At 52.5% G+C, this 22,049-nt stretch overlaps 2 protein-coding genes and 2 pseudogenes across 2 annotated transcripts; 3 read left to right on the top strand and 1 right to left on the bottom strand.

Annotated features, from left to right (window-relative positions):
• Window positions 1-2,041: 2,041 nt before the first annotated feature.
• On the top strand, window positions 2,042-2,452 carry SAPIO_CDS1130 (annotated as a pseudogene; the record flags this gene model as incomplete).
• Window positions 2,453-3,191: 739 nt separating this feature from the next.
• SAPIO_CDS1129 (uncharacterized protein) lies at window positions 3,192-4,778 on the bottom strand (the record flags this gene model as incomplete). Its single annotated transcript, XM_016784481.1, has 2 exons — window positions 3,192-4,351; window positions 4,445-4,778. The coding sequence occupies 2 exons, from the start codon at window positions 4,776-4,778 to the stop codon at window positions 3,192-3,194; spliced, it is 1,494 nt and encodes a 497-aa protein (XP_016646036.1).
• Window positions 4,779-11,451: 6,673 nt separating this feature from the next.
• Window positions 11,452-13,741, top strand: SAPIO_CDS1128 (Uncharacterized protein; the record flags this gene model as incomplete). Its single annotated transcript, XM_016784480.1, has 5 exons — window positions 11,452-11,522; window positions 11,598-11,607; window positions 11,712-12,608; window positions 12,670-12,780; window positions 12,851-13,741. 5 exons carry the CDS (start codon window positions 11,452-11,454, stop codon window positions 13,739-13,741), a joined length of 1,980 nt encoding a protein of 659 aa, XP_016646035.1.
• Window positions 13,742-19,420: 5,679 nt separating this feature from the next.
• On the top strand, window positions 19,421-21,976 carry SAPIO_CDS1127 (annotated as a pseudogene; the record flags this gene model as incomplete).
• Between the last annotated feature and the right edge of the window lie 73 nt (window positions 21,977-22,049).

Raw genomic sequence — 22,049 nt, 5'->3', positions numbered from 1 at the left:
CAGACCCCTCTAACAAACCCATCAACACACAGCCTTGAGCCCACCGCGCTGACTCAAAGAGGCCTCATTCAGGCCGAGATTCAAGAAAATCACATCTCTCGGCCCTGCGGATGGTCTCTGGATTTTATCTCCCTCGCCCAACTTCGCTAACCTCGGGTATCAGAGTCCATCAAGACCCATCAGGGCCCATAACAGTCTATCGGCCGAAGTTTTCTTTGATTCGACTCTTTTCGGCCTAGCACCGCTCACGGTTTCCATCCCGACTCTCCGAATGCCGATAAGGCAGTTGCAGGAACCCAACAACGCGGGAGTCTAATCGGAAAAAAAGCCAACGCCGCTTTCTTCCCTAATCGGGCATAGGTCGAAGGCTTGGGTACGATTCAACTGACATTTTGCGTCTTGGCAGAGTTTCTACCAAGCTTTCTTGGCCCCTGTTTCAGGGACAAGATGTAAACTCTTATGTGCGCAGCCGCATCGCATGCATCTCGGCGCGGAGGAGCGCCGCATGAACTCCGACGAAATAAGGTCCCGATATTCGACATGTGAAGTTGTGATGGGTACGGCCGAGTCAATATTCGTGAGCCCCTATTTCCAAACTACGAACAAAAAGAGGAGAAAGGGGTCAGGCATTCCATTCCTCAATATCATCTAAAACTCATATTGAAAAGAAGTGAGGCCTATACCTTTTGAGCAAAAATGGATTTGAGACCGCCACTTGGCCCACGTTAAAATGTTGAAGGTGGGGGGTCTCTCCCGAGATCGTTCAATGAATTGATCAAAGTCGAAGAGCTGCGCAATCTTGATACGGCGATACGTCATGTTCCTGCGCCAATCACATGTTGAACGAAGTATTGCGCCATCTCAGGCTGCCCCGGTTTTATGGCACATTTTGCTGTGATCCACATTGACCCTTTTGGCAATTGAAGCTATCGAGATCGAGTACAGTACATACGAAGTGAAGTAGAATCTCTCTGTCCATCCTCTTCGACACAAGATAGAAAAAGAGAAAAAGAAGGGGGATAACCAGAATTTGCTATTGAAATCACCATTCTTCGATCCACTTCTTTCCCTTTCCCCTCGAAGGACTTGATCTTCTTTTCGTCATCTCAAAGCTGAGGGCAACCGGCGCGCAAAGTAGTGTACTCCGTCCCGGGACCCACTTTTCGGAGGGGTGGGCCCACTCTCTCCCGAACGCCGAACACCGCCAAGAAACCGAACCACGAATGTGCTGAGTCACTCTGTCACCGACACTTTTTCGCTGACGCTGACAGCGCAACTGTCGCAATGCCCGCGCCACTTTAATTAACGAGTCGCAAGAGACACCTGCCGTTTTTCAAGAACGTGATAGGTTCGATGGAGCGACAGTGACGTTGCGATAATACTGCAATAAATTGAAGTCTAGGAACGTAGGGGGCACTTTTGCGCAGACTTGTAGATCTTGCTTTTCTGTTTTTGCGAAAAAGAAAGAAAAAAACAAATGAAAAAAGGTCTGTGTGGCGCAACTCCGATAATGAAACCCGCTTTCGCTATCTCGGAGCGGGCCCGGTGGGTCGGCACTCCCCACCGAGCCTGATTTTGACTATTAGGCTTCCTCCGAGAGATAGACTTTTTCTTTTTTAGAAGCAAGCAAGCCATTCTATCAGGGGCCCTCTTTTTTTGGTTTACCGCGGGAAGAGACCCAAGTTGGTCTCGGATGGGTGGAGATCGAATGTTTGAGTAGCTTCCATGTTTAAACTTATCGAGGGATTCAACATTCAATCTAGTATATAAAGACATGTCCCCTGACATTATTCCCTCCCTTTTCTCTTGAAGGTATCATCAAATCAAACAAGATCAAAGCATCAGCTTCAAACAAGCTCACCCCAAAGCAGAAGCTCTACCTTCTCCAACCATCTACCTTCTTCCTCTTAGTAACCCACTTACTCCAAGAACCTCGACTCTTATATAAGTGAACTCGGACTTCTTATATAACACTACCATCACCACAACCAACTCTACCTCCATCATCATCCGCCAATCTCTCAAACACACAACCATCACCATGTTCGGAAAACTTCTCGAGGCCCTTTCCAGATCCGGCACCCCAGCCCAAACCCCCGCCGCCTCCACGGCTCCCACCCCAATTTCCTCGCGCCCCGCCTCGCGCCGCTCCTCCTTCACATCCCCCCCCGCAGACTCGACATCATCGTCTCCCGTCTTCGAGTCCCACAACAACTTCCCCGGAACGAATCCAACCCCCTCCCTTAACGCCCAGTCGCATAACAACTTCACGGGTGCTACCCCACCTGCTCGTCGCGGCGGCGATGCGGCCAAGAACTTTGGCGGGTTGAATCCCACGGGTCTGCCGAGGAACAACTTTACGGGTGCGACGCCCGCGAGGAAAACGGACGCGAATAACTTTAGTGGGATGAATCCCAAACAGTGGAGGAATAATTTCCCTGGTGACAACTAAAGAGACAAGGAAAACACGGGGTTGGGATGTCTTTAGCATGGAAAGGCGTTTGGCCGCACACACAGGGGTACGCGCGGGCGGTAATGGTCGAAGCGGGAGATTAATACGAGAAAGGGTTTTCTGGGGATGAGACACCATCTTCGGAGCCTTAACGAGACAAAGAAACTACGAGTTATTGGCCCTCTTTGGAATTGATAGAAGGAGAAGATACACAGGATACCCCTTAGATTTGAGCGTCTGGCATAGCAAGCAAAGCATTCTGGGAATGATTCGTTAAACAGAAAAAGCCAGAAAAAAAGAAACATGATGAGCTGGGTAGAATCATATTTAATACTTGCAACCCAGAATATATCTAATACAAGACAAGACTTTCTCGGTCTGATAATCCAACTATTAGTACCCTCTACCCATATAAAAGTAAATGTGATTTAGTCTTCGACCGTCCCTATACGAAGTGAGCAAAAAAAAAGAGAAAAGAACAAAACAAAAAGACTTGGTGATCTAGAAAGGAGTGTGGCGCTGCGCTCTCAATCCCACTCAATCCATGGCGCTGCTTTTCAGTATACCCATTTGATCCCTTTTTTTCCCATTTCCACCCAATCTTTCAAGCACCTGACGCCACGCTAAATGAGTGAATTCATAAGAGCAAATCATGACGAAAAGAAAAAGCCTTCCACCGGATGAACCGTAGCCGCATTTTAATCCATCCTCGCCACGTCGTCATATCCCCATATCCCAATTACGTCGCCTTCTGTCCCGCTCCAGTCTGGCCCATCAGCCTATCCGGCGGCCCATAATACCCATGGAACTCACCCGCCTCCGAAACAACATCCAGCTGCGGCGCTCCTCGCCCAGCAGCACTATTATTCCGTTTATGCCCCTGTCCCTGGCCCAGCGTCGGCGGGGGCGCGAGAGTCGTCGTCGCACCACTACTCGCGGCAGTCTCTGCCTTCCTCGTCACAGGATCGGCTGGTAACTCGACGATCCGCTCTCCCGCCTCAAGTTCGGCAATTTCGTCCGGCTCCGTCTCGTATGACACGGCGCCGTCGACGCTTCCCGAGGCCCGCGTACTGCTCCTCGCCGTGCTGTTGCTCCGCGTCCACGTCCCCGGCGTACTCCGTCCGGCTGTCGAATCGGCGCTCGATCGGTGACTGTGCCGGCGCGAAGAGAACCCACTACTACCACCCCCAGGCGTCGACTGCCGTCCGAAAATCGACGACGCGGGCTCCGAGGTATCCGTGGATGCGCTCCTGTGCCGCGTCCGAGGAGACGAGGTGCTTGCTAGCTCCGTGGTGAAACTGTCCACCTCGGATTCCCGATGCTTGTGGTTGAAGTAGTCCGGCTTGTCGCCAGGCGAGCCGGGAGTTGTCGAGGGCGGTCCGCCTTCTTTCACTACCTTGGCCACGTGGTTTAGACGCCTGATGATGAAAAACGCGGCTGTGAGAATGATGGCCAGAAGAGCGAGGGCGCCCCCGACGGCTCCTCCTATCTGCGCTGAGCTCAGCCCGCTGCCGCCGCCGCCGTCGTCGCCAGTGTCGGTGATCAAAGGGTCGACTTTTGGCACCGCCGTTGGGTAGAACTTTATATATTGGGTCTCCGAAGCCGCGCCCGTCGGTTCGGCGCCGACCGAGGGCGTCGAAGTCGTCGTCACCGTGCTCGTGAGAGTCTTCGCGTTGCCGCCGTCCGTCGTAGTCATCGTCCTCGTGAAGACTAACGTCATCGGCTCGGTCGCGTAACACTGGTTCTTGCCGCATGCGAGGCCATTCCTGCAACACCCGTACCCAAGTTCAGACGGGCATAGATAGGAATTGTCCCCGCAGTCGTGGGAGTAGGAGACCCCGGACACGGCTACGCAATTTCCGCCTCGTTGGCAGACGGATCCCACAGGACAACAACCACCTAACATCAGTCACGGCAAAGGTTAGTTTCGCACTTCCGAAGGAGGACGGACAAAAAAGAAAAGGAAATTGAACCAAAACCGTCGAATCTTACCTCCAACGTCCGCTCCACAAGCAAAGTAGCCCGCGTTCCCACCGCACGACACCGGCCCGTTCGTCGTGGCATAGCACGACTCGGTCGCGCACGCATATCCCGCCGCGCAACACCCTCCGCCCAAATCAGGAGGACATAGGCTATAGCTCGCCGGACAGGCCGTCAAAGCCCTCTTGTCGAGTCGCGGACCGGGCGTCACTTGTGGTGGCGTCTTGGATACTCGGTGGATACCGTCCCTGTGCCTGATTTCGGCCCCGTCGACGGAGATGAGGAAAGCGACGATGAAGAGTGTCGCTGCGCATCGTAGTGAGGGGCTCGTTTTTCTGCTACCCATCGCGGTGCCGACTCCCCTCTTTTTTTTTCCCCGTTTATTCTTCTGATGTTGGATTGTTTATTGTATGTCCAATTATCTCGAATACTTGTCCAGGAGAAGAATGCAGAGAGGAGAGGAAGGGAAGAGATTTGGCTTAATCACGCAAGAGCTTCGGAGGTCTCGAGATGAAGATGGACGGCAGGGATGACAAAAGAGGGCGGGGGAGAGCGTCGTACAAAGAGCTCAGGCCGACGATGCGACGCTGGGATGGGGTTGACTGGGTCGAGCCGGGGGCAATTGGAATGTTGTTGGGTTTATCTTCTCGGCGGAACTACCGGGGACACACACCGTCAAACCAAGGGAGCATCCTAGGATTAATGAAGGGGTTTTCCCTTGTCTCTCAGTCAAAGTAGTCACAAGGATGATAGCAAAGGAGGTTGGAAAAGAAGGAAGAGAGTAAGAAGGAAAAAAAAGAACGACTCGAAATTCGACCCAAATCCCCGGAAATGTAATGGAGAAAATACCCACGTTTCGTCAGAGCCTGGTCATCCAGTCTCACGCACCTATTGCCAACCAGAACCGTTGGAAACGCCATGTACACTACTTCGTAGCTCGTCCGCAGATGAGCAGGTCCGATTTGCTGGGGGCTGAGCAGAGAAATGCATCAGATCCTGCACACTGCAGCCAGCATGACTGGGGGCAACCAGATCCAATAGAAAGCTCCCGCGGTCATAGCCACGCTGTCCCATCCAAATACCACCTGTCCGCCATTCTTTTTGCCTGGCCACACCAAAAGCTGAAAGAGGATGGTGACGCTGTCAGAAAAGCGTGGGCTGACATGTCGCGGAGACTTGTCACCAATGGAGGCCTGCCATAAATAGCAAGGAAGCTATAGCAGGCTGGATTAATGGGTACTGGTCTGTCGTAAGCTTTTCTGTTAAATGCCTCCTCCCTAGAAAAGGGTATAAGTTGCGAGTGAGGCTGGCTCTGCTGTACTGAAAAGCGGAGGGCGCCTCGGAGGCGGATTTGTTTTGGCCGGTTTTTTTTTTTTCCCCTCGCCTTTCTTATTTCTTCTTTTTATTCCTTTATTTTATTCTCCGTATTCTTTTATTTTTATTCCCGTACTATCCCACGAAGTAATGTCAAAAGGTCATTGCATCGTATCGATCCGCCCTTGCACAGCATACACGGGCTTTCAACCCCGAAATCAAATGTCACCGGAGCCTGCGGGGAGTCCGGACCTCTTGCACCGACGAAGGTCCACCAGGATCAAAGCTCCAATGTCTACATTCCAGCCCCGCCCTCGATGTACAAGGCAGGAGGACGTGACCGAAGCCCGATCTGATGGGTTCCTTTATTCGTGGTGAGGCGATAAAAGATTAGGAAAAGAAGGGGGAGAGAAAAAAAGGTTCAAAGACTCCCCCGCTTTGTTAAACTTGAAAGGGGGCCAATCGCCTCTCTCCCGTAGCCGCCGGGTCTGCACCCCGGGATTCGGTAGTCTCTAATTTTCGGCATCGCTGGGTTAACAAGGCTGAGGCTTCCGTTAAGGTTGGGTTTGGGTGCTTGGTGTACCATTCCAGGGTAAACCGAGCGGGCCGGCGGAGTCGGTGACCAGCCTGGCCATTTCGCGATTATTAGAATCATTGAAATCCCCTCCTCAGTTGAGTCGGATGGGTCCACCCACGGCTAGGAGATAGAGTTGCACCGGCAGGCTATCCTCACTCTGTGGGCGCTCGATGAACAACGAGTCCTGTGGAGAGCCCCGTCACGCCCAAGCTTCTCAAATGCCGAAGAAGCGGGCGCGTGTTAAGCATCAATGCTGAGCACAATTTGCCATATCCAGGACTGACACAGCCCAGTCCAGCCCACCTCAATCTACAAAACTCGATTGGATCACTCTAGCAATGTGGGACGCTTCGACACGGATACCTTTATCTCAGCTACCCGCGGTATGTCAAGGGTGGTGTGCCAGATGATCATTTTCAGTTGCGTGACGGGTCAGGCTGCGATGTCTAAGTGGACAGGTAGGGTTCCCGTCTGGTGACCCTATTCTCGTGCCGTCTGATGAATCCATCTTACCCCGCGACGGAATCAGAAAGAATGAAGAGCTCTCGCAAACAAAAGAAACCAGCGACGGGGAGCCGTATGGGGTCGGCCTTCTTGCTCATCGTCTGATGCAAGGACGGCTGCCGCCACGGGAGAGCTCATGTATATATTTGCATAAACGTCAGGAAATATGAATGAGTCTGCCTGCAGGACGAACAACCTCTTTCGGAAATGAAAAGAAGCTTCTATGGCATGGCCCGCAAAATACGCTCGTTGTATATGTCGTATGTGGGCAGGAGCAGGTCTGGAACATGCTCCCGACAATCCGGGACAGTGGAGACCGCCAGACTAAGGGGTGTTAGGCAATATAGATGACGGGTGCTTGTTCCTTGCAGGCTACATACAAGACAAGCCTAGGTATTGTAGTTGCAATAGATGGCGAGGTTTGCTGGCCTCCTTTCACGGAAGCCATAGTGAAGTTATCAGCGAGTCCCTCAATCGTCAAGGTCGTCAAGAATCAAGGTTCGCGATTTGTTTCCCCATCGCGGTTATCCCATCTTGCCCTCGCCCTTGCCCCTGCGCAGAGCTTCTACGACAGTTCCATCCGCCGAGTATGGCACTTCTTACCCAAACGCCAGGCAGAGAGATTGGGCTAATCGTCCATGACAGCTCAGGAGCCAGCAACACGCGTGCATCTGCATCTAACGGGTGGAAACGCGAGGGAACAAAACGAGGTTAAACTATTGATGTGTCGATGTATGTTCCAGATGGAGAAATATCGGCACGGAGCGTGCTGTTTTGGGAAGCGGAGCTGGTGAGAATGGGAGACGGCAGGTGTGTTTTCACATTCCTTGCATCGATGCTAGTTTGATATTGATAATTTCAGTACTTCGCACAAGTTGAGTTTCAATATTCCCGCAGCCGGGCAGACGGTCCTGCAACGTCCCAAGACTTGTCTGCACCAGGAACGGGGTTTCATGCAGCACGGCGTGAAATCATATCATCACACTATTCACGAGAAGCTATACCTCCTTCTCCAAGAGGTGTGTGTATGTGTATGTATGTCTGATATTACCGTGCTCGGCTAACTGCAGGTCCCATGAACAAATTGTTTTAAACATCACCAGTGACAGGACACAGACAATATCTACCCGTTTCTTGTGAACGGCCTCTTGATTGGGAGACGGACCGAAGCATTTTCGGAAGGGAGCCGGATAGGGTCTCACCAGAAGAACTAGGCAACAAGTGAAGTTCTTTAATTGATAAACTCCACTCCAGACTATCCATGCAGGGCAGCTTCAAACAACATCAGTATTCATATGAATAAATTATCAGCCCCGATACTACTCAAGGCATTTGTGTTAGCGGGTTCGGACAAAGAGGGATTCTCAGCAAAGTAGATTCCGTTGCCCATACTTTGTAGATGCGGAAGAGAGGACTAGGTCTTACAAATGAGAACTACCTTTCTTTCCAAGATTCTACAATTTGCCCATGGCACACACAGCCCAGCCCCAGTAGATTCATAGAACATAGAAAAGACCAGTAAATATACAAGCATAACTTGCAATAAATGAGATAATACTATTCCGATATAACTGTGTCTCGACTCGATCTTGATCTGCCAGCCCAAGGTTCTTCATCCCTTGCTTGCATGCATGTGTGTCCATCCTCCCCACTCATCCCTCGTATGCATAATAGTACGGCAAACCCCGCACTCCAAAGTACTAAAGAGACTCGTAGTCTGCAGTCGTATTCCCTAACTTTACTCGTATTTGTAGCGCGAAGTACGAAGTAACGTCGAGATGCCGTTGCGATCTTGGTGGCTCGGTGGTACGCTAAAGACTCGCCATGCTGATACTACGTAAACACTTTGCCATTTGATGTTGTTTAGAATGGCAGTGTGTTCTCGAGTCCTAGCTTGTGCCTCTTCCCAGGACGATGTATTTCACAACAGCTGCTCCGTGATTAGTACTGGCTGAGCGTGTTTCCTGACCGAGCCAGATATCATTTTTCAATATCACCGAAACGCATCCACCTCCCAACTGCCGGCCGTAGTTCGGCTTTTACGAAGAATCTCCCCATCCCCCTCCACTCTCAACGCCCTGCCTCATTCGGACCCCATCCAAACCGGGACCTGACATGAATCGAGTCTAGCTGCACCCCAGAAATAGCATGTCTCACTCGATGCGTGGCTGACCGACAAACCTGGGCGGGCATCATGCAGGTTCTGCCTTCCAACCTGAGACTGCAAATCTTTTCCTCTCTTGAGCATGGAACATACTCGCAGAGTACAGAGTACGCAAGAACGTGCACCACTTCTCTGATGCCAGAATTCCCTCGACTGGGACATTGAACGGACACTACGAGCAGATCGTTCATGAATCGACGACGATTTAGTAGCGCCTTCTAGGTTCGCGAGATATACCCAGGTACCTCAATACAAGCCAGTCGGTCGTCGCCTGCAACATTGAAAGCCCCACTATGAAAGATTTGGGGCAGGCGCCAACCTCAACCCGGACTGCTTCATCGTAGTCTGCTGATGATGTCATGAAGCTAATGCATCTACTATCGAGCCCTTGAGGTACGAAGTGGTGTACTTCGCAGGGCCATGTAATACACTGCTTGCCACATGTTCCTTCTGTTCCATGTTGGAGAATACAGTGTGTCGTACTTTGCAAGAGCTCCGCCATTCATCAACAATCAAGGGCCCATAATCAATATGCAAAATCCAATGTCCCCGCCGTCCCTCACCACAAGTGATCAATTTCTATATGCGCACCAATCACAGCTCGCCATCCGACATTGCACTCGGTCGTTCTTTCCAAACCCCTCTGAACTCGCAGGATGTCGACCGCCACTGATCAGCTCAGAACCCAGAACCTCTTTCCCCATCTCCCATCAGTAGTGCTTGAGGTACTTCGTACTTGGGTCGAATCCAGGCTTTTCCTTCCACGAGTTGACCTCCACCCTGTGCATTTACGGAACTCGACGACCATGCCATTTCCACCTTAGTTCTGTTCACATTTAGTTCCGACTCATCTTTCTCTGGGACCGGAAAGGGAAGCACACCGAGTGTCACCATACCCCATACCTGCTCCTACTAGATTAGCTTGATCCCTGCCTTCTTACTCTGCACACTTACAGCCAACCCTCCAGTGCCCTTTTCCCCGAGAAGAAGACGACAAAAATTACAAGGCAATAGCTCTCGACTCTTGCCGGATCTCGGCGAACTTTTGCCTTTCTAAGACAATAGCCAATCGATGACTTCGTACATTGCTCATTCTTCCCACTACCCGCCAACAGAATCAATTGATGTGAATCATCACGACAAGCACATACTTCGTACACACACACACATTTCATCTTTTTCGGTCCTTCACGAGCTGCCCGAACATCCGGAACGTTGAAATAGCCCGTACTTGTAACCCTTTGTAACCCTTCGGAGCCGTCAACGTTCAACTCCGGCCCCCTCCCATTTGCCATCCACATCGATATCCTATACACCATGTCCCAGAAACCATATCCACATCAATGTGCATCAGTCGATCCCTCCCAACTTCCCCAGGTTTGATCCCTCGGCTTTCGACTCGGGTTCCCCAGATTTCTACCATTCTAAACTACCACGATAAATGATCAGAAGTTTCCAATACCACCCCCCTCTTCCCCTCCTTTTCTTCCCCGTCTCGAACTCCCCCTCCATTGTTCTCGTGCTTCGTCTCCGCATTCCGTGCCCTGCAAGGTGGCACTTTAAAAAGTAATCTATTTCCACAGTCATCCTCTTCTTCTCCATTGTCCCCTCGAGCAATAATCACTTAGACACCTCAACAATCTATTCCAGGCCCTGCCGGCGTGCCTTCTTATTCGCCAATTCTTTCCCAATCCTCGTCCGTTGCCAGACTCAGACGAAGTCGTCCTACGCCCGTCCACCGATTATTCGACCCCTACTTCGCCCTTTCAACATCAACCCAAGTCAAGCCTTTCTGTTGGCTCCACCCACGTCGTCCCCACCATCAACCTTCCATCGGAGCTAGAACGATTAGTGTCGTAGCTCGTACTTCGTAGTGTCCCATCCCATCGATTCTTCAATTTTTTTTTTCTCCTTCTTTTCCGCGCCCTGTACCCACCCTCATCTTGACCCGGCCACCTCGAAACTCGCCAGTAAAGTGGAATCTTTAATCAACAATCCGGGACCCCTTTCCCCAAAACCCCCCATTACCTCCTCCCCAAGAGGCAGAATCACTAAATAACGAACCCATCTTCTCTCTCACCCATTTATTGGAACCTTCCCACTCGGCCCGTTATTGAAATCTCACTTCTAACACTCGCTTCTTACGTCCTTCGCCGGAGAGCCTTCTCCTCCCACCTTATATCAGATCCAGTTCCACAGTCGCAACACACGCACACAAACACGCCCCAACCTTCCCACGTGGGAACCCCCGACCGCAGCCTATAAGATTCGCAGACCGGGCCCGTACTCCGACTTCGACATCGGACCTGCGTCGCGTATCCCGCAGCGCGTTTCTAGAACCTCCAAAGCAAAACGAGCCAAAAGGCGGTCCAACTCTGCCGCCCCTTCTCTTTTTTTGTCCCCTCTCCCTCATCATGCTTGCTCTCCCTCCGTGCTGCTGCGGTCGTTCATAAAGTCACGATGCTATTGTTCGCCAAAGTTGCCCCTCCCAAGGTACCTAAGAAGAGGTCCCGAGCAGGATGCACGCAATGGTGCGTATACTGTAGAGCCCAGCCTTTCCAGTTGTTAATCCCTTGGTTAGAACTGTGCTGCTAACATGTCTCTAGCAAGGAAAAGGTACATAGTCACCGGGTGTGGATCTCGGCCGAACATATCCCAACACGCAATGACAGACCGGTTGGATACATGGGAATGGCAGTCCTTACTAACAATCTTTATAGAAGAAAAAATGTAATGAGGCACGGCCATCATGCCATCGTTGCGCCGAGAAGCAGCTCGAGTGTATCTACGAAGCGATCAAGCCCCGTCAACGTAAGGCGCATGTCTCGAGGGACCCCCTAAGTCCCCTCTCACCCACCTCTGTTGTAGAGTGGAAGCATCCAAGCAACTTGGACCTGGCACTGCAACAGCTGGAAAGCGACTTTAACTTCTGGGACGATGAAGCAGTGACCACCCCAATCGTAGAGACGCCGACTGCTCATGCCAACCCTGTAAACCCTACTACCGACCTACTCCTAGGCTCCGCGATATCACAGGCGCCGTTGCATGGGGAAACTCTGCTCTCACCTATCGAAATACCCCTCTTTTCTCCCACTGCCCTGGAAGCTTATGGGCTGGAGCCGTTCACCGTAGATGACCAAGACCGCAATCTCGACGACCTCGATACTTCAAATGGTCTCGTTTCTCTCTCTCCACAATACTCTCAACAGCACCCCTATGCCCAACAATTCCAGTTCAACATACCCTTCGACAGCTTCCTAAATCCCGTATACTCCGAATTCTCCCATCTGCACCGCCACCGGACTCTCATGGACCACTTCGATAACCTCCTGTCGCGCCTCATTGTTCTCTACGAGGAGCCTGGCAACCCTTTCCAACGCTTCATCATGCCCATGTGCCAAAAAAGCGATGCCGTCCGAAATGCCGTATACGCACTCGCGAGCGCCCACCGAGAGTACCGCGGCCTCGCGTTTAGTACCCCGGTCCCCGAGGGCGAGAACGCTACCTGGTTTTACAACCAGGCGATTCAGGGGATTGCGAAACTCATTCAGAAGGGGGCCAAGGTGGACAAAAACGAGTTGCTGGCAGCAATTATGCTGGTTGTGTATTATGAGGTGGTAGGTTGTTTCTCGCCTGAGTATCGATAGGGGGCGGACTAACTGAGAGGTAATGCTGCAGCTCGTGAAGGCTGGAGGGTCAACCCTTGTGGATGGCCATCTTAAAGGCGCCATGTCTATCTTCGAATCAGGCGGTGAGGGCCTGGACTCCACCGGCGCGTTCCTCGAGAGGGTATGTGCTGTCACCATCATCACCCTTCTCCCTCCCCATCCCTGAATGCGTCATACTAACTTCGCCATAGACGTTCCGTTTTTACGAAGTAATCGCAGCCTTGTCGTTCGATACGGCACCACTATCAAAAGATTCCAGCGCCGTATTCACAGCCTTCCAACAAGGCATGGACTCCACAAATAGCGACATGGACACCTTGCTGGGCATGGTCCACACGTTTTGGCCACTTCTCCATAGGCTCGCCACGCTCGCGTCGTTGAAGAAGGAGCTAGAAGCTGCACCAGGAAACAACATGGACCCCGCCAAGCTCTCGGCACTCCAAACCGAATTTGAGACGAAGGCCTACATAGTTGACGTATCCTTGAAGAAATGGAAGCCCAACGTACCCCCACAGTTCTACGTCTTATACAACGACGAGCAGGGGGCTACTCCGTGCGAGTCGATCGGAAACACTACCAAGACCGGCGAAGCAGCAACAGCAGCCGAGCGTGCCCACCTTCACTCGGTGCTCAATACGGCACTAGCCTATCAGCACAGTGCCATAGTATATCTACATCGCACGATATACGGGCACTCGAGGAACCACGCCCTCGTCCAGAGACACACCCATGTGTCCCTGACACACTGCGTAGCGACAGTCCGCAACAAAGGTCCAATGGGCGCGCTCTTGTGGCCGCTCTTTGTCGCAGCCTGCGAGGCCATCACTCTTGGCGATCGAGATCTTGCCAACCAGGCGTTCATGGCCATCGAGCGTAGGCAGGGCATGGTGAACATTGAGCAGTCGTGGGCTGTTGTCCGGGAAGTGTGGAGAAGAGCTGATGCGGCGGAGGAGCTTTCCAAGCCGTGGCATAGCGGTATGGGCGGCAACGGGAACGGCAACACTTGCGTTCCGACATTTAAGGGGCGAGACTTGTGGAGAAAGGTCAGTGAAGAGATGGGTGTCACGATCGTGTTTGGTTAATACGGCCGCTTTTGAGTAGGATCGATGGCGGCCTCGCGGAGGAAAAGGAAGCATGCGTGACCTTTCTTATTGGGAACTATTCCCCTCCGCTGGATGGTCTGCCTTGGGGGTCTAACAAGGACTAGGGAGGGAGATGATACGATTTGGAGTTGGCTGCTGGGAGGACTCAGGCGTCGGATCACGGAAGGATGAGATTTTCCGTTTTATTGATTCCCAAACAGCGATGTGGGTGGCGTTATCTTCGATGGAGGCGTACAGAACAGCCAGAAGCTTGGAGTCATTTTATTCTTGTCTATAATCTTGTTTGGTGTCCACAGTATATTTTTGGGCTAGTCAATATTATTCAATTCCAAGATCATCGAAGCTGAGGATTGCTGATACCTCTCGCTTCTCATGGCAAAATGCAACTGCTGTTTCAAAAGCCAGAACATGGGCGAGGAACGCTGGAGTCGTCGAGATCCGCGCGCATCACGTAGTGATCGACGGGGTTCTTGGTTTGTTGTCAGATCAGCCCAAACAACACAGTGCCTGCAGAAGCTCACGGGCCAGGCCAGGCCCAGGCTAACAAGCTCCGGACAGGAAAAACTGAAGCAACATGGGACGACGGGTCTAGGCGCCGCTGGCGAACAAGGTTTGGGGATTTGCCCATTTTCCCCAAACCCCTCGAAGTGGCCGGTGACCCATTTGGAGAAGGATCGCGTGGGGTGGGGGTGTGGTGTAAGACGTTAGACCTTGGTGTTTGTTTTAGGCTATTATGCGCCAGACCAGCTTGAGACTGGAATCTCGAAAGCTTCGCGTTCCTAAGTTTTATAAGTAATAGCAAAGCTCCTTCACTTCTTGTTCGGTCGGCCGTTTTGGGGAAAGTAGAGGAGGAGCCCGGAAGGAATCGTGAAAGTGGCCCGGCGGCGGCGGGTGCTGTGTGGCGCTGGCCTGTCAGTGGACGGCGGGCCTGAGTGGAAGGCAGAGGAATCCACGGGGTGCGCAGATAGGGACGGGCAGAGGTATCATTGATCAATCGATAGCTTTAGAATTGATCTCAAAGCGCCAAAAGGGGAGGATTGTTCCGGGCCGCGGACGTGAGCCGGCGATGACTCGCCAACTGGTGGGGTTTGGATGAAGACAATGGATCAAAGAACTCACAATTGCAGCATTGAACTCCAGCGTGGAAGCGGGACTGGATCTTGTTTTGGTCGTCCACTCATCCCAGGGCTCCGCTGCCGCTGATGTCACAATGTTGATCTGCCAGGCTGGATGGGACCTGCCCATATGCAAATAAGATGAAGAAACCTCGAGACTTTACCGAATCCAAGGTTGGAGGGGGTCGAGAACCAGTGCTAGGAGAGCGAAAGAGAGCTCGGTTGATTGTCCTGGTCAACAAGTTTGTCGAGGGTTCCCTACATAATACCAAAATACCAACCTTCCCAGAGGCGTCGCTCGGTTCGCGCACGTAATATGCAGGGTAGGAAAGACCCTGGCATCGTGGATATTGGAGTAAGTAAGAAGTACACTACACAGGTACACGGGTGGTACTTCGTACAAGTTGCACAGCGGGAAGGAGCTGCCGATGCGAGTCAGGGTGTAAGTCGGAAGGAACTGAAGGACGGTTATGTCTCCCTTGCCAGGCAACGTGATGGCATGTGTTGGCCTGTGAGTACCCACTTACTACTACTTCGCGCAAAGTGCAGAGTTGAGTGCAGGTCCCAGCTTCCACTCCACGATAGAGTCTTAGGATACATGCCTAGAGAGGAGTAGCGAATGTGGTAATGCAGCGAGCTGGGGTGTTGTACGGCTTTGCCAGGCATTCGGAGCTATGAACATAATTCCCGGGAAGAGCCAGCGGCTGGATGTTGCAACTCTCAGCTCTTCTCACATCACCAATCTCAACCTTCAATGGGGCCGAGATCCGTGGACTGAAATGAGATCGCTGCACCACTGCATGAGGTGTGTGAAATATTGGGAAATGCCGCAGTGATGCACTGCAAAGTCCCCATTTACGATTTGGGACAGGACTCATGGTACTAACAATAACCAGGGCACAGGCCCTCGCTGGCCACCCTCGAGCAACACCTCGATCATCGATCAACGGCATCACTGCACGAAGTACCACAACAAACCACTCCGCGTCATCTTGCGGCATCGGACCGCGCGGGGTGCTGCAGAGTTAGCGCCTTTCCGGATGGCGGACACATTTGCCGAGCTGCAAGCTTAACCACTTTTCCAGGGTTCCTTTGCGATATCACCGCAGCCGCCACTGACCGGTTGGGATCTAGACCAATGTTAGGCCAGGCTCCGGAGACTGAGCGTTGGGGGCAGAGCTCGGAGGGGAGGTCTTTGCCTGGGTTGTTCATTACTCGATGCATTTACGAAAATCTGGCCCATCCCACCGAGTCCAAGCCAGCTCCATCTCGGACTCTTGAGCAAATGTAGGCTAGGCCAGGCGATACGAATCGATCCGCAATTATGTCTTCCTGACAAGGAAAGATTCTCGGTGTGTTCCTGTAAACAACCACACAAGTACAGCATTGCGATGATTTGGCCTGTCTGGAGCTTTTTGCGTGCATGCAACCCCACCAACCCATCACTCCGCTGCCCAAACTTGGATCCAGGGAGAGCGAGCCAGCCTGGCGATTGGACTAATAGTGGGGTTGTTGTACCAGTAAAACCCTGTCGATGCGCTGCACCCCCAATTGGATGGCGAGGCCTGGTCTAGAAAACAAAAGCAACTCTCGCCACCAACCGACGGGATACGTTCGAGAATGCTTGAGAAGAAACCCCTGCTCGGTTCCACGGTGAAATCTTGACTCTGAATTGGCCCGGATGAAGGTGAAGAAAGATGACAGGTGAGTGAGCTGGGACAGTGATCGGAAGCGGAAGTTCGATTATCCAATCTTTTGTCAAGCCATTCTGACAACGCATGACCCCCAAAGCAGTCAAGAGAGCCAGCAAGACCAACCCCTCGGATCCTTTCGATGCCCCAACTAGTTGGTGATCGCCGTTCTCGTGCCCCCCATCTTGAGAGGCTGCTTCTCGACTCAAACATGTCCGCTGTCTTATTCTTATTATCCGCTTGCCGCGTTGTCGCACGAACAAGCTATACCGTGCCTTGACTTGCCCCCAACACCCCTGAATCAGTTCTTTGCCCTTCGATCAACGGTGACCAAAGGGATCAAAAAGAAACCCAACCCAATGTAAACTGCGAAGACCCCAGATTTCTGCGACGCCTGTTCGACCTCGAGGATGCTTCACATTGAGTTGAGTCAGCAAGTGCGTCCCGCCCAAGCTCTCACCAATTGGCTGGTGAAATTGTTGTTGGGTGGGCAAGGGTCTGCTGCATTGCTCTTAGCATGCATTTTCCCTCGACGGGCGCTCTCCTCCAAGGAGCTCTTAGTGTCTGTACGAACCTCGATTCTTCATCCCACACACCCCACCTTGTTCTGCCAAGTCGTCAATCTTTTCTTGCCTGCACACCCCGGCCTGTCTATCCCGCCATGGCTTGTCTGTCCGCATCTCACCTAGCATGTACCTATCTTTTATGGGACGGTCGCCGGGTTCCTGCCCCGTCCCCGTCTCCGTCCCCGTCACCCTTGCCACGCCATTGACCGCCTGCTTTTGCATTAACACCTCGAGGCCCAGCCAAGAAGCTAGCGGAAGGTATGACTGTCCAGCGACTTCGTACAGTGTACTGGATCTTGATGTGTACTTCCCAGTATCCGGGGACTTTGCACCTGATGAAGGATGAAGTATTTCCTTCCATCCTTATCAATCCTCAGACAGGGATTTGCGGCTACCCGTCCCTCACAGTCATGGCTGTTCTTTCCGCAGCTAATTGGGATGAAGGAAGAAGGGACGTTCAATAACAGAGATACATAATGTATCTTCAGACAAGTGTTCCCATAGAACTGTTACAAGTTCGAGTCGGATGCCGCTGCCTCAACCCTCTTGCGCTGGCCCAGTTCAGGATTGTGCCGTCCTCACTCCCTTCCTGCCCTGTCATGGCCTGGCCTGGTTCAAAGCTTAATATTCAATGTTACCTTTCGTGCCCCCAATAGTTGGCCTGGCCTAACGAGCTTAAATCCATTCCCATTAATACTATTGATCAATGATGCGATGCTCCGGAATGTTCACGCCCACCCTTGGTTCCCTGATGTACTCCTCTCTTGCGGTTCTTCCATCGCTCCCTTCCCTACAATTGTATACCTCAGCATAAGAGATCCATGCCGCCTCGACAGCACCAGCCATTTGATCTGTATTGACAAGCCGGTTACTAGTATTAGTGGGGACACGGGACCCCTGTCAGCATCCATCGAGACCCCCCCGGCTCTTGCCTATTCCAAGACTCGACTTTCGTACTTTGTTCCTTGTTCTGTCGCTTTGCCCACCATGTCCGCAGGTGCCGCCATCCTGTCCTGTCCTGTCCTGTCCTGTACCCTGTCCAAAGTAAGAGGGACTTGCAAATTGCCCCCGTCATTGTAGCCCATACAAAGTACTCTTTCTCTCTCTCTCTCTCTCTCTCTCTCTCTCTGCCCCCGGTCGCCGCCACTGATCGTCTTGCTTTCTTCCCCAGCTGCGATTCATCCTCGTTCTCTCTTTTCTTTTCTTCCTTTTCATCTGAACTATGCTTCTCTCGAATTCATCCTACTGGTTCCTCACAAAATTATACCGTTCGTTGCCCGCATCGTCGTTCGCTTTTATGGAAAGTCGCGATATCTAATTCATTCCTTGACCCTCCTTGACCCTCATCGAAGACACACCCGACAACCCAGACCGATCCTGTCCAATTCCCAGCACTTAGTCTGTCCCTTACCCCACCAATCTCCAGCATCCCCGGTCCAACTTTACCAGTGCTCGCACCACTCTGGCACATCTTACCCTCCCCTTCCCTTTTATCGGTCGGCGCCATCATGGTCTACTCTTAGTTGGACAAGATGGCAGCCATGATGAACGGCGTGATCCCGCAGCCGAGGCAGATTCGCTTTGTCCACAACCAAGGCCAACCTCCGTCGAAGCGGAGACGAATAAATGCTGCGTGAGTTTCTTAGACCCGTTTTCGAAGCATTCGAATACAACACTTCATCGGTGAAGGGCCAGACCAAGATGTAGAACGATTCCGTCCCACTAACATAGTCGATTGTTCGGTCGGGGCGATGTAGTTGTCTAACATGTCGAAGGCGAAAAACGAGATGTGCTGGCGAACGTCCATTTTGCTCCACTTGTACCAAAAACGGGCACACCTGCAAAGGCTACAGCGATATTGTTGAGAAAAAGAAAGATTCCGGGGCGCCCGGGGAGGGGCGCAGAGGTAGTTCGACCGACTTCACCGCCCTTGACGATAATGACTTTGACGACGAACACGATGACGAGCGCCGCCACTCAAAATCCAAACTTACTGCGGCGCAGCAGGTATTATCTCCAACTGGTGGGCCCGGTCGGAGACGGAGTCTAGAAAGTGCGCTGCCGAGAGGTGCCGTTCTTGCACGCCGACACACTATTAATAGCCCAAGCGAGCGGTCCGATCCAAAGCGGCGTAACCAAGCAATTAATTTCGCTTCAGCGTTGCCAACTGAACATCAGCCCGAGGTCCGCCGGGTTCCATATTTCCGATACTTCGGACCCACAGCCATCGTTCCGGGCTTCAAGCAGATGGTGGTCTCGGTCAAGAATCGCCGCCAAAGCAATACTATGCCCGGTTCCTTGCCGGTTGTATTGCCAAACCCGACCGGCGGAAACACTTCAGTTCCAAGCTCGCTCCAACTGACGGACCCAGATGATTCCATCTCGACGGATTTTCCCGTGTACGATCCAAACAATCCCGCGCCTGTTCACACGTTAATTCTGGGTCTCGTTGATACGTTTTTCATCCACCTGGGATGCAATTACCCTTTCTTAAAACGAGAAAGGTTCTATGATTTGGTAAAGGAGAAGAGGGTGGAGCCGATCTTGGTCGAGGCCGTATGTGCTCTGGCTGCTAGGTTTTCCGACTCTCCTGTTTTCACCCGACTCGAGAGCCGCGGGCTGGCTAAGTCTGAGTTTGGCCAATTCTACGCACAAAGGGCAAAAGCTGTTACCGTCGACACTTTTCCATGCCCGTCTGTTGGAGCAGTTCAGGCTTGCCTGCTAATGGCGTACGAAGGGTTTGGCGCGAATCAAGACAGCGCCCTTTGGATGTACCTCGGCCTTGCCATCAGGATGGCGGTCGATCTGGGTCTTCAGAAGGTGGTGGGAGTTAAGTACCAAGGCGAGAAAGACCCCTGGTATACGAGGAATTGGAACCGCCCATCCACGGCTACGGACATAGACACCGGTGATGAGGGCGATATTGAAGTGAGTTCTCCAGCAGGTGACCTCAGTCCAATTGAACAGAAAGAAGTGGAACAGGAGCGCATCGATACGTTCTGGGCCGTGTTCACTCTTGATAGAGTTATATCTTCGGGAACCGGACGGCCTGTTACTTTTAGGGATGATGACTTCGAGCTCTCGTTACCGGAACCACTTATTGACCCGGCCACTGGATGGCCCGATCCATACCCTCACTTTGTAAGGATTATTCATCTCTACGGACGAGTCTCGGATGTGCTGAACAACATTCGAAATGCCAAAGACCTCACCAACGAGAAGTGGAAGAAACTGGCCGAGATGGAGACTCAACTCACCAAGCAGCACCAAGCCCTAGATCAGCGACTAGAGTTCAATGCTGGCAACTTCAGGACTTACGTGAACGCTGGCCAAGGCACAACGTTCATCCTTCTGCACTTTTGGTTCCATGCCTTGATCGTTATTCTCCACCAGCCTACCCTTCTCGCGCCTTTTGGTGGTCTCAGCCGCACGCATCAACTCCTGCCCAATAGTCGAGAGCTTTCCATGTCGAGTGCCAAGACCATCGCAGACATCTTGTCCTTCGCAGAGCTTATCGGTGCCAAGAGTTTCATCGGCAACCCATTCACGTCCCAGCCCATGTACATTGCTGCTTGTGCCTTCCTGATGGACTCGGTCGCCAAAGCTTCAAGACCAGACGTACCAGAGACCTCCGGATTGCCAGATCCAAAGGCGAGCCCCTCTGGAAGCAAGCAGGCAAAGGGCGGGCAGGCCAGCTCTCGAGTTTCCAACAAGCACTCGCTCCTGGCGGCCGCAGCCAACCAGAATTACCAGAGCTGCTACAAGTCCCTGGTCGAGCTCCATACGTACTGGGGTGGTGTGAAGTACATTCTGACGGCGCTAGATCAAAAATCGGAAGGCATCTGGGACGTTGAAACTTATACGCACGAGGAGTATGAGAGTACGAAGCCCATGCGGCGTGGCTCAATGAGCCGGTTTCCGGCTTTTGAGCGTCCCGCATCGCCCACCGCTCCGCCCATCGCCTGGTCGCTGACGGGCACAAGCAACTCGCCCAGTTCGAACCTCACTCTTATGTACCAGAACATGGCAGGCGGCGCGGCTCCGTCTAATCAACCAGCCCAGGCCCAGGAGGGACAAACGTCTGGCGATGGGAAAACTGCGGACACTCCCCCAGGAAACATGGTATACGACCCCATTCGCCAAAGTGTGCCGCAAGCGCCGTCCATGTTCCCTCCAGCATACCCTCAACCGACAACCTCGGCCATCCGCCGATCCCCGCACCCTGCAAAACCCCGTCGACAACACTCGGCGCCAGCAATTCCTAGCCTCCAGACCCCTACGAAGGGAATGAGGCACTTTGAGGGTCATCCGATCCCCCCAGACGATATAACCACACCGCCTCCTTCAGTAGACCAGACTCCAAAGATGAATATTCTCAGAGCAATGCCGCATCAAACCTATACGCCGCCTTCCCACTCCTCCGCCTACGATCCATCTGTTATGCAAAGCTCGCCCATTGCCACCATGGTCGAGCAACACCAGCGTCACCAGCAACACCATCTCCAACGGCAGCAACAGCAGCAGCAGCACGCCATGGGTGCTAACCCTAGTGGCGCAGCTTCGAATATGCCCGGACCAGTGCCATACGGCAATCCAGGTCCGGTTGGTCCTGCGGGATATCATGGTGGGAACATGGGATATATGGCAGACAATACCGGTCACGTTTCCGATGTCATTACGTTTGACAGTCAAGATATTGACATTAATGCCTTGGGTCTCCAGAACGAGATGATGCCGTCCTGGCTAGAGTATCTACCCGTGATGAACATCTTTGACGGGACTGGTATGGGAGGAGGGGGAGGAGGAGGAGGCGGCGGCAGCGGTGGTGGCGGTAACAACTAACGGGCGGCAGCTCTGGTCCGCTACCGTTCTTCCCCTTGACCCTACTATTGTGCGCACCAAAACCCTTAATCTA

Source organism: Scedosporium apiospermum (genome assembly GCF_000732125.1).
Source record: "Scedosporium apiospermum strain IHEM 14462 chromosome Unknown SEQ_SAPIO_0044, whole genome shotgun sequence".
Lineage (NCBI taxonomy): Eukaryota > Fungi > Ascomycota > Sordariomycetes > Microascales > Microascaceae > Scedosporium > Scedosporium apiospermum.
Note: the sequence above shows the minus strand (reverse complement) of the source record. Positions and strands in the feature narration are given on the sequence as shown.